The following is an 18055-nucleotide window of genomic DNA, read 5'->3' on the forward strand; positions in this document are numbered from 1 at the left end:
AGCTCTTCCTCCGAGCTATCTTCCATGGCCCCATATGCTTCGTCGTCGTCCCCTACCTCATCGACGACTTCCTCTAGGTCTTGGTCTTGGACGTCCGCCTCGTAGTCGTACTCGACATCCACCATTGGAGGTGAATTCTGCAGTTGAACCTCTTGGTCGTCTGCTTCTGCGTCGTCGAAGATGTCTACCGGTGCCGGAGACGATCGCTGGGCCTCGAGGCGTGCCACGCGCCGAAGCTTGATCGTTTTCTTCGATCGAAACCTGGAACAGGCCATACAGTTGGCTTCGTCGTGGTCCGGCGACAGGCACTTGTTGCACACTGGGTGGACGTCAATGTCTGGGTACTTGGAACCACACACGGGACAGTTCTTGAACGGACTCCGTTCCATGCCGTCGAAGTCTTGCTGCGTCGACTGGGCCTCAATCCCCGAAGAGTCACACGACCCTCCGGATATCCGACTCGACGAGTTGGAAAAAGAGTCGGGCACCGAACGCAAACAATACCGACGGTTCGAAGAAGGCCTTTTGGCCTCGAAAAAGTTCTATATCGATTCCGAACAGGAGTTAACGAAATCACATCCGAACCCAATGGCGGAAAAAAACAATCTGAGGATGGAGTCGATGCCCATGCGCACTGTAGTCCAGGGGAGGAGCCACCTATCTCGTGATACTTCGAAGACTCTTCCAGGACAACAATGTGCAATCATCCGAACCCAACACTAGGCGGCGATCTATGCTATAGATATGAATTCAGAAGCCCACATGCCTCGAACACTGCATACCAGTGGCCCAGACCACGTTTAAGTACCTGGGAATACAGGTATATAGGACACCGGAGGATACATTAGATGGCAACCTTAAGCAAGCTATAACAAGCCTCAGGCACAGTGTGGTTTTCTGGACGTCCTTGCCCCTGTCTGTTATGGGGAGAGTCGCAATTTCTAAGATGGTCATGCATCCCCGTTTATTATATTACTTCGTAAACCTGCCCGCGATAGTCCCCCTACAGATATTTAATACGCTCAACACCATTCTGATTAACCTTATATGGGGCACCGGTCGACAACGTATCAGTCTCCGGAAACTGCAGTTGGGAACCAGATCGGGAGACCTGGTTGTCCCTGACTTTAGAGGGTATTACTACGCCAGTCAACTGCAGTGGTTTTCCTATTGGGTGGCTGGTAGGAATCTCCACGAGATTGACTTCACACCGGAGCGACTGGCACGAGGAGAGTTACACTCCCTGCTGTTGCCGAAAAGCAGGATCCCCCCAGACAGTCACCCGCTCCTTCACACGGCCTTGATATGCTGGAGAAGAGCACTGGCATACACCTCATCGACAAAGCCATATGCGGCGAACATTCCCCTACTGGGTATTCCAACACCGCAAGGCAGGGCCACAGGGCAGGTACTGCGCCCCTGGGTAGAGAATGGGATAGAGGAGGTGGGCGCATTCTTTGGGGACGGGACCCTGCTGGAGCATGAGTCCTTTCAACAGATCACAGGTGCCCCCCAGATTGTACTTATTGCATGCCGTAATATCTCATTACATCCGGAACACTTGGGCACCACAGCGACTCCAGCCCACACAACACGAGTTGGTCCGCTTATTATACTATATGGGGGCAGGAGGACACCTGGTACGATGGTTGTATACTGGGATCAGGGAACATGCAGCTATTCCACTCACCACGCTTAGAGGCACGTGGGCTCAGGCTACAGACACAGCACTGACAGATAAGGCCTGGCAGATTATTATTGAGTACCCCAGGCGAGTTTCACGGAACGTTAAATTTAGATTCATACAAGTAATGGTGTTGCATAGGACATATCTAACCCCGAAAAGACTGCATAAGATGTTCCCGGACTCCTCACACACGTGCCCACGTTGCGAGGAGGAAGAGGCCGGATTCCTCCACATGCTCTGGGCCTGTGCACGCCTGCAGGGATACTGGACAGAGATATGTCAGATACTGGGGACCGTCACCCAGATGCTGGTACCGGTGGAAGCCCTATACTGCTTAGTGGTGTTTCGTAAAAGACCCAAACAGTTGAAGGCCAAGTTGAAATTCTTAGATTTGACCCTCTTATTAGCGGTCAGGGCATTGACAATGAGATGGAAATCCCCCAGGACACCCCAAAAGTCCATGTGGCAGACGGTCCTAGTGAAATGGGGCCGAGCGGAGGGGTCAGCTCTCAGAAGAGAAGAGGAGAGGAGAAAGGACAGCGGAAGTATCCCGTAGCTCAGTACTGGGAGGTAATATTGATGGATTTGGAGGGTATAGACCTTGTACCGTCACAAGGTGATAGGGTGTGATACTTATAAGGGGTTTAGAGACGGTGGGACAAGTTATTATGACACCCAGGTCAGCGTACAGGACACGAGGATAACTCAGTTATGATCTACATGGTTACATCATGAATCAGAAGGCACTATACTATAGTTGTTTTCACTATGACCAGGAGACGAGGGAGGGATTGGGTGGGACTGATGGGGAGGGAAGGGACGGACAAGGGCTGTTTTTTCCTTGATATGTTTAGTGGAGCTGTAAGACTAATGCAGGCTGTACCGATAGTGGAGCTGGAAGACCGTGTCAACGCTATACACGTACATGAGAATGATGGACTTCATCAGTAGTAATACATAAACTATGAGACAGCCTCACATGTTGCGGGGAAGAATGTAAACATGATAGCGACAGTTAAGATGTTTTGACTCTTTAGCTCTTAGACGGGGAGAAAAGATAAAAATGGGACTGATGGAAGATACATATATCAATATGTAAAAGTGTTACCTTGTTGTAATCAGTCTTAAATAAAGAGGTTTTTTTTTAAAGTGATTGACGTTGTGGCCTTCCTTGCTTCCCAAGTGGGCAAAGAAATGATAAAATCATTAGTGTCTTGGTGGGCCTTATTTGTGCCTGGTTCTGTTGTGCTTCTTTCTCCAGGGCTTTAGGAAAGGCTTCCTTGGGGGGTGAAACAGTCTTGCACAGGCTTGTACCTTTCCTTAGAGAAATTAGTTCAGCCCCTTCTGTTGCCCCTGCCATAGAAAATTCCAAGATAGGTCTTGAGCTTCTCGATATTTGGAAGACCTGCGTGATGAGACTTGGTTGGGGGGGTGATTTCAAATAAAGTTTTGTTGGTGGGTGTGGCTGGACGGTACTCCGTGTGACCCTTTAACGGTGAAGTAGCTTCGTCATCGGGGTTTTCTTCTGGGCGAGGAACAGATCTCTTATTAGGCACCATCGTGCTGGGGAGAGAGCGTCCTTGGGTGCAAGGGTTTTTTGGAGCGGATGTTTATGGGGAGGGGGGTGGCTACCACTAGCTTGGCAAGTGTGGACCTCTTGAGCCTCCTTTTTGTTTCTTGTTACTGCTGATTGACTTTATTTGCTGCTCCTTCAGAATCCAAGTCCCCTCGTTCACAAGAGCCCACTCCAGTCTCTCTGCTGCCTTTTGCGGTTGAGAACTTAATGTGCTCTTTTAGAGCTGTGTGTCCGCGGGTCACAGTGGGTACTTTTCCAGGAGGTTGTTTTTTGGCTGCCTCTCTTACTCTAGCTGAGTGAGTGAAGATGGTGATGGTGGGCTCTTCCTCCCTACTGCAAGAGTTCCTTCCCGCAGGGAGAGAGAGGTCAAAGATACTGCTGCCAGGGCCAGAGCCGCCATGTCCTCGTCGTGGCCGGAAGAACTGTTCGGCTCCAGCACCCTCGGACGCCTGCTCCCCCCACTCATCTCTCTCCTGGTCCAGTTCGTTGTGCCCTTCCTCCAACAGCACTCCGGCACCGGCTCCGACCCCGCTCTCACGACTCGAGCCACACCCTGCACTTCATGCTTGCACTTCCAGTTCAATCAATCACAGCCGTACACACAGTGGCGAGCCTTGGCTCTGAAGTTACAACAGAGTCAGTAGGTCCTTACAACAGAGTCAATGGGTAGCAGTACTAGGGCAAAATGTGGGTGTTGACCATGACAAAAAGGGGCACTTTCCTACACGCACCACTCCACTCTACGCCACTCCATACAGCTTTAAGATACTCTACTCCCCGCTATGCAACTCCCTCTACACCACTCCACTCTACTCTACTCTATGATGCACTACTCCACTCTACTGTAATCTACAACTCCACTCTTTGCCACTACATTCTACGCCACTCCACTCTACTCCACTATACGCCACTCCACAACACTCTAATACACTCTATGCCAATCGTACGAGTTACTTACCTTCGGTAACGATGTATCTGGTAGAGACGATTCGGGCCGCAGATTCCTTAACCTAGAATTATCCCCTGGAGTGAGACTGGACCCGGAAAACTTTTTGCCACAGCTTCCCTGGGAGGGAGGGGGGGGGGGGGGGGGGCAGCATCACGCGACTCTGCCAAGGCGTTGTCCGTCAGTTTTCTTCGGAGAACTTTTCCGCGCCACATCTCGGAGCCAGCAGGCAAAACTGTGAGAGTATAGGAACAGCGTGCGAAAAAGCAGAAATAATTGAAAAAGGAGTGGTGAGGAACAACACCAAAAAGAGCAGTGCCAGGCACTGCAGTACCCAAAGGAAGGGAAAAGAATAAAGAACAGAGCCCAGCCCTGAGCAGCAACCCTGCTAATATGGAGATAGGCCCCCTTGGAGACAAAGAACATATGTAAAAGTGTCATGATAACATGTAGCAGGACTACAACCCCAACCAAAAACAATGAAGAGGAACCAGTCTGTGACAATCCAGGAATCGCAAACTCCAAGACAGCCCCATCACAGAGTGTGACAACCCTCATAAGGAACTAAGGACAGAGGCACAGCCACAAGCCCTGAAACTAGAGGATAGCAGAGGGCCCAGAACCCTAGTAATAAAGGGGGAGGGGGATGGGGGCGGAGTGGAAGGTAGGCACCAACCTGGAGCAACCAAAGCATAAGGGCACCGAAGTATCTATAACCTATACTCCAGTTTGCCAAAAGGGGAGGAAAAGGAACAAATAAACAGGATGAACATCCTGTCAGAAAGAGAGAAAGAATGTACTCATAGGAGACACAGCCGCCTACAGGGGGGCGAGTGCAGAAGACCAAGTCCTCGCAGAACGGGGAGGAAGGGCCGGCGGTGAAGGAATCTGCGGCTAGAATTGTCTCTAACAGGTACATCGTTACCGAAGGTAAGTAACTCGTACATCTGATAGGGACTATTAGCCGCAGATTCCTTAACGTAGAATAGATACCCTAGCCATAACCAGAGGGGAAGAGGGTCAACCAGAGGACCCCATCCACCTGGACACAACAGAGAGTCCCAAAGGGGACGGTTCAAGAGGACAGGACGAAGAGCCCCATCCCCCCAGGCAAGGGGGAACCCCTACACTTAGAGGACCACCGACCCCAGAGGAGATGCAAGAAGACAAAAAAAGAGGTAGCCCGTCCTCACTCAGCAGAGGGAAAGAGGGCAAGGCGAAAGGAGGCCAAAGCACCCCACGCCCATTCAAGGCAACAGAACCTCCATCCAAGGCCAAGGCAATAAGAGGAGCAGCGAGGTGGAAGAACAATCTAGAGACTCCAAGGAGAAGAGGAAGAGCAAAGGCAAGCCCCCCCACCGGGAACACACCCAGTGAAGAGGGCAGCCAAGTCTATCACAGCCAAAGGCAAGAGACCAGACGGAACAGTGGCGCCAGCAATAAGCAGGAGGAAGCAGACAGGCAAGCCCAAGGGCACCCAGGAAGAACCATCCAACGCTCAGCAGGGACACACTGCGCCCGAAAGGGGGGCAAGAACACAAGAACCATCTCATCCCCAGGGAGGAGAGGTAGAACTGAAAGCAGAGCCCACTAGAAGAAGCGGACAAGGCAAGGATGACGGTCCCACTAAAACGCCAAGAAGGCACAATGGTGCAGAAAGACAGTAGGTTGGCACTGGCAAGCACAGCAGACGCCGAGAGCACCACAGAAGGATGCACTCAGAGCAAGCAAGACGTCAGCCAAAGACAGAAAGCAAGAAGGTGAAGAAGGGTCCGGGTACACTCCAGGGAGAAGTCCGCAAACGCAGCCCAAAAAGAAGTGGAACCAGACAGAGCCAAGACGCCAGGCCGCAGACTGCAGGCCAGACCAGGCGAACAGCGCAGTGACCCCAGAGAAGAACACCCCGGGCGCAACTCAAGCCATTCCAAGCCCTCAGCAAGAGGATTGCATCCGGAATATACCGTAACGACACGGAGAACAGAGGCCTGAAGGTGACCACAGCTCCCCAGCGCATGACAGAGCTATATAACAGCTACCACTGCCCCACATAGGGCATGTTACGTCCCAAGACATGGGTACCTCTTAGGAAAAACTTCCGCAACAGAAGGCAACAGAAAATACCTGCGGAAAAACCCTTAAGAAAGAGGCGAACCATTGGAGCACAGTTCCTGTGATGCCTACTCTCTTCGGAGGGTATTTAGGAGGATGTCATGGCTGACAGTGTTGAACGCGGATGATATGTCCAGATGGACTAGGAGGCATGCCTGTCCATCATCGAGTGCTCTGTAGAGATCATCTATGATGGTAAGAATGGCAGTTTCTGTACTGCAGCCTTTCCTGAAGCCTGACTAGAAGGTGGCATATAAGTTGTATTTTTAATGTGGGTGTTGAGTTGAGAGAGTGCACATTTTTCAATGGTTTTGGTGAGGAGAGGTGGGTTAGTTATGAGTCTGTAGTTGTTCACGTCATTTGGGTATGCGTCAGTTTTTTTGATGAATGGGGTTACTTAGCTTGAGGGAAGCCAGAATACAGCTGCTCGATATGGAGGAATGATGATTTTGGTCCATATAGGGGACATAATGTGACTGAGCTTTTTTAGAAGAGTCGCCGGGAGAGGGTCTGAGATGTGAGATGTCTGCTTCATCTTCTTAAGTATTTTGAGGATTTCTTCTTCACAGACAAGAGTTGAATTCAGACCAGGGTGCATTGGTGTGCAGTTACAGGGGATTGGGGTTGGAGAGCTGTATTGAGGGGAGGCTGTGTTGTGGGATGGGGGATAGGCAGTCTTGGACAGAGTCTATTTCGCAGGGTACATCCTTGATGCAAGGTAGATTGGTGGGAGGCTCAAGAGAGAGTTCAATACTAGAAACGCTTTCAGAAAAGAATGATGCGAATTCTTCACATTTGTTTGTCAAATTGTTATTTGCATGTGGAGGGAAAGATGATGTTTGTTGCTTGATGATGCTGAATAGTTCTTTGGGCCTGTTCTTTGACTGGTCCAGTTGTTTCTTTCATTTTCTTTTACAGGTGCTGATACACCCTTGAATTTTTGGGTTTTTTGGAATGAGCAATTGCTCTTCTAATTTTTAAGCACTTTTTTCACTTTTCCTTTTTTCACTTACACGTCCCCAGGTTAGGGTGGACTATTAGAGTGTCCATACCGCCGGGGTATAGTCCTGAAGAATGCCATGGTGAATATATACCACAGATAAGGCAGAAACATGTTGACTGATTTTAATAAACTTGTGGTATTTAGCTGAATTTATTCAATATCCTAAAAACCTTGGCCTTTAAATTCAGACACATATACCACTTACTCGTGTCTTAGGGATCATTCATTAAAAGTTTTTCGATACCCTCAGTCACTTTTAATTTAGCAATCTCCACAACACGTCCTCCCCACACGACCAGCTCCGCAGTATTTCTGGCGTCGCAGCACACCGAAGAGACACTCGGTCTCTTCGGTGGGGCCCGATGATGAAGCATGACACTGACTAGGTCGGTGTGTGAGGGCTTTCCTACTCAAATGGAGTACCTGTGATTAATATTGACCACTTATCTCCTTGCTCATATATTTGGTAGCTTTGTATATGACCGGACCTCTCTTCTTTTGTTGTCTGGTCCAGTTGTTGTCGGAAAAGGAGGATTTTTCTCAGAAGATATGTTTTTTAAATTTAAGGTGCTACGCCCGGAAAATCGAGAGATTGCATTCGGATCGCTGTTGTCTCCAGATTCTTTCCGCTAAATGTAGTTGATGCCTTTCATTCTTGAGGTCGCTGTTAAACCAGGATCTGGAAGGGATATTGTGAGAAGTTGGCCTGATGTGCAGTGCTCACTATTCTAGTGATCACTATATATCAGTCCAAACAACCCTTATTGATGATTGGTTGTAAGTCAACCTTATAGACCAGCTATCCTAGTAGCATGGATACGAGCAGTCTAAGGCTAAGACTCTAGAGGGCGTGTTAAGCCAGCTGTTTTACCATCACATTACCCCTTGAACACCCAGTGAAAGGACACCACACAAGTGTTATGAAAATAAACAGTGTATTTATTAGAATCACAACAGCCCTGTACTCTTTATGAGGACAGGGTGCTAGGCACACAACAAAACTCTTACGAAAATACTTAAGTTAGCACAGTATATACAAATGCCCGAGGGGCACGAAAAACCATATACTCTAAAAGCGGAATGCGAAATTACTAGCAGGTAAGTACAGTACTAATAGGCTTTGGAATCGCTAGGACTTGACTATGGAATCGTTAGATTACTTCTAGGAGACCCAGGGGACTCGGGTGCAGAGTGTGCACTCTCACGCGGGATGCGGGACAAAGTCTATGATAGCTAGTAAAGTTAAAGTTAGTGTTTACGGGCGAACCCGACCTGGTAGGAAGAAAACGACAGTGGATCCTGACCCTTGGATAGTGAGGCTATGCTGGGGCACCGAAATGCCGAAGTTAACTAGCCCAGGGGCTGCAGCTGCATAGGTCTCAAAAGACGTCGGGAATCCTCGTCGACGAACCAGGAGCCTGGAAGAAAGATGCTGGCAGGCGACCAGTGAAGAGAGTTCGAGTTGATCCAAGCCTGGATCTTGAAGATGGATGACACCTGAAAGCAGAGGGGACCAAGTTCGTGACTACTAGCCAGTAGTCAGTGGGCACCAGGCGGGCACCGGATGGTAGTCACCTCGACTAGGTGAGTGGGCGACGCTGTGCTCTGCAGATCTCACGGACCAGGAGGCGTTGTCGGCGACCAAGATGGAGAGGCGAGCTGTCCCACGATGGATGGAGCTGTCGGCGTCGAAGAACCCAGGATTGGGCAACAAAGCCTTGGCTAATTCAAGCCCACGCGGTGGACTCAAAATGGCGTCTTGAGTGGACCAGGAGGGTCCAGGGTGCTCCTCTTCTGGAAGGGAGCAAGGGCCAGTCTGGAGCAACCAGACTAGCAGCAGTGATGTCGTCGGGCGTCGTTCAGAAGGCCACAAGCCAGCGGGCTAGTAGCCAAACAACGCGGTGAGCAGCAAAAAGCAGAAGGGCCCCACGCCGATCGTGGAGATGCTGGGGGGCTGCTCTTCGGTGCTGGAGCTGCTCAGGGTTGGGGCTTCTCGGACCCCAAAGCACTCGCCAGGAGATTACTCGGCGGGCTTGCTGTGCAGAAGTCGTGCAGTCTTGGCAATAGTCGGTCCCTTGAGGTCTCGTCGCACTCACGGTTCTCAGCTTGGCTGTAGAGGTGAGTAGAGGTCGGAGGTGCCAGGGAAGCCGGGTCTTGTCGAGCTGGGCAGTCGGATTCCGGAGGAAGGACTTACAGCAGACCGCAGTGTTCTTCGGATGGTGCCTGCGGATGCAGGGTGACTACTCCTTAGTCACAAGGGAGAATCTTGAAGAAGAAATCTTGATGTCCTTTCGTAGAAAGTCGTGTCTTGATTCCAAAGATGATCTAAATTTGGAAGGGGGCCTGCTCCTACCTTTATCTGGGAAAAGGGGGCTGGCACGCGACTAAGTCCTGCCCTAGGGGTGGGACCAGGAGGGGGGTGGTTACACCCCTCTCCTTTGGCGGGCTTTCCCCAGGCCAGGGGCTGGAGTGCCCCTGGAACTGGTTTCAGCCGGCCTATGCACAGTGAGCACCGGGGTGCCACTTGCAGTCACCTTCCTCTGAAGCCCTGCCTACCTAGGATACACAAAATCCTGTCTGGGACGGTGCTGGCACCGCCCCTGGCAGGAAACCCTTTGTCCTTATCTCCTGCTCTGGGAGGACTCCCAGCAGCAGGAGGGCAGACTTGTGTCTCGGTGGCAGCATCCATTTTGTGGAGCTGAGGCTCTGTTTGACTTTAACCGGGGTTAGAGGTTACATACATGTCGTGTCCCTCTAGAAGGGTGGAATGCTAACCCCGTCGCCAGAATTGGCGAGGGGTTAGTATTCCAATTCGTATGACACCTTACTCGACATGTTTTGATAAAGCGATACCAGAGTTGGCATATAACCGCGAGGATTATAATGCACTTAATAGTATATGGTATGCGATATCATGGAAACGGCTAAGGGATAGATCCCGAAAGCCGCAGACAGGCTCAGCTCATGCCAGAGCACCATCTCACACGATTCCAAGCACTCTGCCTTCAGGATTGTTAAGGCCTGCCATAGGAGTGACTGATAGGAGATCTGTGTGTCCATTTTAGGGTTAGATATAGGTATACTATATCTAAAGCAAAGGGTGAGTACACCACCTTGCCCCAGCTGTCGTGCAGCCAGTTGTGTCAGTTTAGTTAGTCAGTCCAGGGGTGGCACAATACATGCTTCAGCCCCTGGGAGACTTCTGGGTGCACCTCAGCCCTGGGTACAGGGACTTGGAGAGGGCCCAGTGCCAATTCAGTACCTGAGTACAATTTGGATAGAGAGAACAGCTAGGCTGTGGGTCTGATTAGCAGGCCCACAGCCAGGGAAAGTCGTAAACCAGTGCAGCAAAAAGCAAAAATCTGGGTGATCATAGGATTGCAGACCCTACTCTCCTACAGATATTTCTTGACTTCTTGAGTATCAGGGGTGCGACTACTTCAATGAGTACTGTCATTTTTATGTTGTAGTGGTTGCTGAGGTTTTTGGCGCAGGAGAGGTCAGGCGGGGGAAGGATTTGGGAGTGGACTAGTATTTCTAACTCTTCATGGAGATTTGGTGGCTGTTATTCATCCAGCGCTTGGGACGTCTGGGTTTGCGGCATGCCTCTGGATGGAAGGTATTGATTTGAAAAAGTATTAGATGAGGGTCGGTCCAGTCGGATGGAAGGATGGCGTGCGGCGATAGTGTGCCGTGCTTAGAGATTATTGCATCAAGGGTAGAGCCTTTGTTGTGGGTTTGATCCTTGCAGTGCTGGGTAAGATCGTTTGCTTCCAAGAGTGTGGTAAGGGTTTGTAATGAGGGATCTTTTGCATTGTTCAGGTGCAGGTTAAGTTCTCCTAATATAACTTCAGTACTGTCTATTAGGGAGGCTAGCAAAATTAGGTCAGCTTGGACTTCGATTAATCTTGGGTTATAGCCTGGAGAGTAATAAATGAGATGAAATGTAATGGGGGTGGGGCCTTTTACAGAAAGCTGCACTCCTAAGTATTCAAAGGAGAGGTAGTTTTTGTGTATAATGGCAATTCCGCACCCCCGCGACCATGGCAATCGCTGCAGATGACAGAGAAGCCCTGTGGGATGAGGCGGTCGAAATACAGGGATGAGTGTCTTCTAGTCACGTTTTAGTGAGAAGGATAGTATCTGCTATCTCAGTGGCATGTCTGACTGCGGATCGGCAGTTCAAGAGCAGGCATTGGGGTGAAGGTGGAGAATTTGACATGGGTTGACTGAGTTAGATGGTGGTTAAATGTACGGGTGGTCTATGCGGGCAAGAGGCGTTCAGATATTTGGTTTGTTCTGCAAAGAACTTTTGTTTTCTAAACAATTTTTCTTACAACTTTCTTTTTTTCCAGTGGTCAACATGACCAACCAACAAAAACGTTTTAACTGAAAACAAGAGGAGCTGTTGGGGAGGACACTGTTGATCCATGACTAGCTCCTGGTGTATGGCGAGATCTCTCTCCTGCAACAATCACATTATGGCACAAGAGATGGTATGTGGGAAGTATTGACATACTGTTGGGTAATTTCTCTACTTTGTCTCACGAGATCAACTAACATTGTGGTACGAAGAGCAGTTATTGATGGAGCGACAGAAGCACCGGTGGTGGGGGAGGTTCTGGTCAACTCAGAAGAAGTTGACGCTGAAGCTGTTGCAGTAGGCGAAGAAATGGCCGAATAGGTGGCCACTGCCAATGTTCCTGCTTTGGCCTCTCCCAACACCTATTGACACCTTTCTTTCATGAGGCGCCAACCTTGTAGGATGGATCACATTCAGGTGTTTCCTCTTTCCTGTCATATTAAATGAGTACGGTTTGATGTTGTCACAGGAAATCATCTTGTTGCAGGTTACCAGTTTCGAATTTTCCACTCCAAGCGGCAATGAGAAAAACTCCAACACTATCAAATTCCTAATTTTTTTCTGGGCTCTCTCTCCTGTTCCTTCTTTTGCATTATACTGTCCATCTTAGGATTAAGGATGAAACACTTAACAGTCTTCAACTGCCTTCCACACATTATAGATTCCACAAGATCACTAGGAATTACACTTTACAAGAATCTCCACATGCAAGAACACATCAGCTCAGCCACCAGAGGAGCAAACTTTGAAATAGGCATTTTAAGAAAAATAAAACCCGTCCTCCCCTTTGACGACCTTAAATCAGCGGTGAAAGCACTAGTTATCCCCAGATTAGTCTATGGGAGTGCTACCCTATGTGGTCTGCCGAGATCCAAGTTGGCTCCACTAAGGGCATCCCTTAACTCTGCTGCAAGGTACATCACTGGATTGAAAAGGTATAGCCACATCACCCCAGATCTGAAGGTGCTAAACTGGCTCCCTTATGAGGCAAGGATTCAGATGAAAATTGCCTGCATGACCCACAAAACCCTACACTACAATACAACAAAGTACCTAGCTGAAAACTGTCCGGCGTTGGCAGATCATCTAGAAGCACAGGCACCTTACTGTTGAAACCTCAAAAATTTCGAAAAAAGAAAACCTACAAACGAGCCTTCTCTGGTGTGGCCCCTGGAATCTGGAGCTCCCTGTCCTCTGAAATCAGACTGATCCCTTCAATCACTGCATTAAAAAAAGAAGTCAAACTCCTTTTAATGAACAAATCTCTAACCTGAACCCACAAACTCTTTCTCTGGATACTGATCTGACGCTGTTCTTGAACCAGGGCTTTCACGCCCTCTAGGTTCTGGTTTAAAACTCACTGTCCCACTCCTGATTTTCAACGAATATTGTCAACGTTTATGTTTCTTGGTTATCTATTTTCTACTTATTGAACTATTTGTAAAGCGCCTGGATATCCTTCTAGGGACAAATTCGCGCTATGTAACACTGTATAAATAAAAATAAATAGATCGCTTCTTCCCCCTTTTCAAGCAGGACAAGTTCTCGATGGTCAGCCATGGGAGCTCTGTAAAATCTCAAAGACAAGATTTTCCCTCCGGGAAAGAGTACAACCTTCACACCTTTTTAGATCTCAACTCAAATGTGGCAAAGAGGCGTACACTTCTTGTTTCCTACAGAGAACAGAGTTCTAAGCCAAAGGAATGTGGTTTAAAAAATACAAATGTACTACAGTATTATCTCGATACTATTCCCGTACCAGTATAGTTGCAGAGTTTAAAAAAACACAGTATGCCAGGTCCCTCGTCAGGCAGCCACAGTGGCATGCACCCCTCACTGCTCCTGCCAAAGACACTACCAACCCAACTACTATCACACTCTTAGAAGTGTGACATTAGACTATTATAGGCCCAAAAGCCTTAAGAATGGCTTGGGTGGCTGGTATTAGTCATTTTTAATGTACATTGAATTAATAAACAACTGATGTTGTGCTCATCACCAGATAAGATAAACAGCGCCACCATGTGGGAGACTGTCATGTGGTGTTGACGACTAAGTACTGGTTCCGAGTACCGGAAACCACGGCTATAATTAAGCAATGTATAGTACACAAACAGAACCTATAGTTTCCATATTAACATGTGTGACTAAAAAATATAAATAGCCATGAAACCCTAATTTGTAATGTCAATATAATATAATTATATGGTGTAAATATCATTTTTAAAACGTTCGAAGTTTCAGCAAAAGCACTGCGGTATGAAAAAGAAATGTATATTTAATACCATAATAAAGAAAATTATATGGGTAAAAACAACTTTAAAACAACATACAGTGAAAAAAACAACAGTTTAAGAATATTTATAGTTAGGAAAACGTAACTTCTTATTTTTATAGAAAAGCAACTTAAACTAGACAAAAATTTGAAATGACTAGCCTATAGTTATAACTTTATGCCTGCCCTAAATTTACTATAACTCATGCACCTCTGTGCAGTCTTGTCAGCTTGGTAGTCACACTACATTTACTAGAACTCATGCCTTACCCATGAACTGCTTATACCCTTTCATATAACCTCAGCTTTAGCACATTTAATCATAGCATTCATTAGAACAGTCATGTCGTCTGAAATGACATAATTTAAGAGAAGAGTGTGCATGGTAGCGGGCCGAGTAATAGTTAATATAGTGTGGCTAGCCACTTGGCAAGACTCTGTAGGGAGGTGCTCGTGACATGGTAATTTTAGGACAGGGTGTAAATTATAACTAAGTTATAACTATGCAAGTATATCTATAACTTAGTAATTTCTAATGTTTATGTAGCTTAAATTGTTTTTCTACAGAATATGTAAATGCAGTTTTCCTAACTATAACTAATTCTAAACCGTTGTGTTTTTCATTAAATACACACACACACAAAAAATTGCTTTTTTATTTGGTTTTTATTGGGTGATATCTTTGCAACATTTGAGACTATACCACAATGTACCCACAAAGTCTTACGCCCACTAAATTCCTGCACATGTGAAAACAAAATCACCTTTTTTAACCTTACACTCCAGAACAACATTTTTAGGATGGCCTAATCTAGCAGTAGAGTCTCAAGCATGCAGACTTTAACCTTAGTGACAATAGAAATAATCTTAAATACTTTTGCAAACAAGAATTTCCAAGAACTATTCCTACAACTTTGGGAAATGTTCAGAAAGTTTTACAAAATGATATAAGAAAGCAAAATAACAAACCATTTGTGACTAAACCATACATTGTTTACTGTAAAGCTATGGAGTTTTATTTTCACACACACATATGTTATCATAAACATGTCTTGATTTCAGACATATGGAGTTTGACCATTATATACATTTTTAAACAAGAAAATACAGTTATCTGCAATGGGGGTTGAAACATATTCTTCACAACTCACTCCTAGAGTTAACTATGAAATGATTTGGTGTAGAAACTAATAACCATAACAAACTTTTGTTGTGTGTTGGTAGCGATAAAGTTTGAAAACAAATACTAAAAAACAGCTCTAGTTTTACCATTTAGCAAGCCATTACAAGCCAGTGGTTTTAAAATGCCTTTACAAGAATACCTTCCTACCTTTCATTTTCTCTTTAAGTGTAAAGCTTCCATGGATTTTCTTCAGCTCTGACTCCATGGTGAGGCCTCCTATGTCTGCTTCAAGGTGGGTGCGATTGACCATACCAATTCCGAAGATAATCAGAGTGACATGCTGGGGCTCAGAAGTGATTAGGCTCCGTTTTCGCGGAGGCTTGTTCAGGCTACCATTATCTTGCTCATTCTCAAAGGCAACCTTACAAGGATGTTCAGTAGGGCTCCGCCCACCTACATGTGTAAAACAATAGAATAAATGACAATAACAAGTTAAGAAACTAATGTCTCTTCCATTAACCACCCATACCAACAGTCAAGTAAAAACAACACTGGTGCCTTGGTGCTTGTGAGAGAACAAGGAAAAAATGAATAACAACAAATTGGCTTGGATCTAAGAGGAGAAACAGTACACAGGAGCCATGAAGATAGAGATCAAACTTGAAGTCATCAGGTAGCCCAGGGTTGTGAAGGGAAACCAGTTTAGAATTGAAAAACATTTTTGAAATATTAAGGATGCTTTTGCTACTGTTGAATTGAGCTATTTCATTTCCATCTTACACTACTTTACTAAGGCTCAGCTTTTTCTAAATATTTAAGATTACTTTAATGTACAGTCGGAAGTTATTAAGAGGGCTAGTGGATCTTATCTGACCAAGCTGTCATTGCAAGAGGCACTGACAAATTTGCTCACAGTAGCCTCCACTCGTCTGGTGACAATATAACTAGCAGAGTGGATTTGGGTGAATGTCTCCTTCCAGTGCGCGCCCAAGATGGAGCTGGATTCCCACATATGTTGGTAGAGCCCTTTCGAACTACCGTTTTTACCTGACAGCCCAGCCTTCTGCTTATGCTCTATGTTTTTGTGAACTTTTGGGTCTCCCTCTGACTGATGCAAGTTTATGTTATGTCTGGATCAGTGCATGACACCGACAGACAGACACAGATACACACACACCCACCTCTCTCTCTCTCTTATTATGATGACCGCCAATTGACCTTAATGAAGTGTTTAATGACTATTCTAACTCCACACGCGCTTGGTGGTAGGGTAGGTAAAAAAGCGTACTGAGACAAATATAATTGCACTTTTGCTTTTTTGGTACACTCGCTCGAAAGTACCTAAATTCACTACGAGGATGGGTTCTCACAACGCACAGGTCCTCACAAAGATAGTGTTTGTCTGGTTCTGACGAGGTTAACCCACGATACGAGGACAGAGCCAGTTAACATACACTGGGTTATATATACATACACAACATAACATAACATGCCTAATATTATGACGAATGGCCATTCATCGTATGGAAGTGTTTAATTACTATTCTAACTTAAAGCGCGCTTTGATAGTAGGGTAGGTGAAAAAGCGTACTGATACAACTCTAACTGTGCTTTTGTTTTTTTGGTACACTCGCTCAAAAGTACCTAAACACACCATGAGGATGGGTCCTCACAACACACCGGTTCTCACAAAGATAGTGTTTGTCTGGTTCTGACAAGGTTAACCCACGCTATAAGAACTGAGTCAGTCTCCACAGCTTGGGTTATACATATACACAAACCATAACATAACATGCCTATTATTATGACAATCGCCCATTGATCATAATGAAGTATTTAATTACTATTCTAACTCCATGCAGGTTTTGATAGTAGGGTAGATTAAAAAGCGTACTGAGACAAATCTAACTGCAGTTTTGCTTTTTTGGTACAATCGCTCAAAAGTACCAAAGCACACTACGAGGATGGATCGTCACAACGCACCAGTCCTCACAAAGATAGTGTTTGTCTGATTCTGATAAGGTTAACCCATGAGGAGCAAGCCAGTCCCCCAAAGCTTGAGTTACATACACTCGCTCTCTCCTTCTCTCTCTCACTCTCTCTCTCTCTGCCTTTCCTTAAAGAGTTCAAGGGTAGAATGAGCCTTTTACCAAAAACGTTGTATCCACCAGAAGGCATATCTATAAGGTATGCTTTCACATCCCCTGAAAAGGTAGTGGATCTAATCCACGGTTGCAGCAGAGCACCACACATTTGCCCACTGCACACAACGCAGTCAGTGGTGTCCAGGCCAGCCTGGAAAATATATTCAGTTGAATCATGGTTGTTCATAATAGTTACACGTCAATGTCTCCTTTTATTCCTGTTTGCCGGGTCCTATGATGATGTACTGGCCCCTCCTCATGTCTGATGTTTGTGTTTGAAAACAATAAAAAGAGTTACAAAAAACAAATGGTTGTTCATAATAGTTTGAGCCAAAGTGGACCATAACTCCTCTGAAACCGCCAACGAGGTTTTGCTGGCTATATCCTAAAGGGCATGCATATAACATTCTGACAGACAGACTGCACTGACTGAACACAACAACAAGCTGGCAGAGAAAAACACATGTTTTCCGAACATCTCAATCTTTTTCGACTGTCCGGAGAGGTTACAAGAAATGCATTAGGGTTAATTTACTGGTGGAAGCTTGGACCACCAAAATGTCAACAGTTGGGTGCTGAGTAAGGAAGTTCAGGCCGCCTGGTACTGATCTATAGCCTTTGGCCACTTGTCTATTTACTGGTGGGCAAAATCAGCATTTTACCCAAGTACGCATAAGGGTGACAGTCGGGGCTTCATTAAATGGCATTGAGGGTTCAGATGAAGCCGGTCCGAGTGAAAAACTTTAGTCAGTACTTTGGTTTTGACTCCCAACTAGCGTAGCTGTAGGTACCAGGACCTCAACTGCACAAGTAATTATCACAGAAAAAG

General features: G+C 46.5%; 1 protein-coding gene across 15 annotated transcripts in view; it reads right to left on the reverse strand.

Moving 5' to 3' along the window:
• BLTP1 (bridge-like lipid transfer protein family member 1) overlaps positions 1 to 18055 on the reverse strand; it is a 2102388-nt gene that overhangs the window by 1142083 nt on the left and 942250 nt on the right. For all 15 annotated transcript variants that reach the window (XM_078676841.1, XM_078676840.1, XM_078676839.1 and 12 more), the window contains one exon: positions 15290 to 15535. In XM_078676841.1, the coding sequence (XP_078532967.1) occupies positions 15290 to 15535 (246 nt within the window). The remainder of the gene's footprint in view (positions 1 to 15289; positions 15536 to 18055) is intronic.

The sequence above is a fragment of the Lissotriton helveticus genome, chromosome 2_1 (genome assembly GCF_964261635.1).
Source record: "Lissotriton helveticus chromosome 2_1, aLisHel1.1, whole genome shotgun sequence".
Taxonomy (NCBI): Eukaryota; Metazoa; Chordata; class Amphibia; order Caudata; family Salamandridae; genus Lissotriton; species Lissotriton helveticus.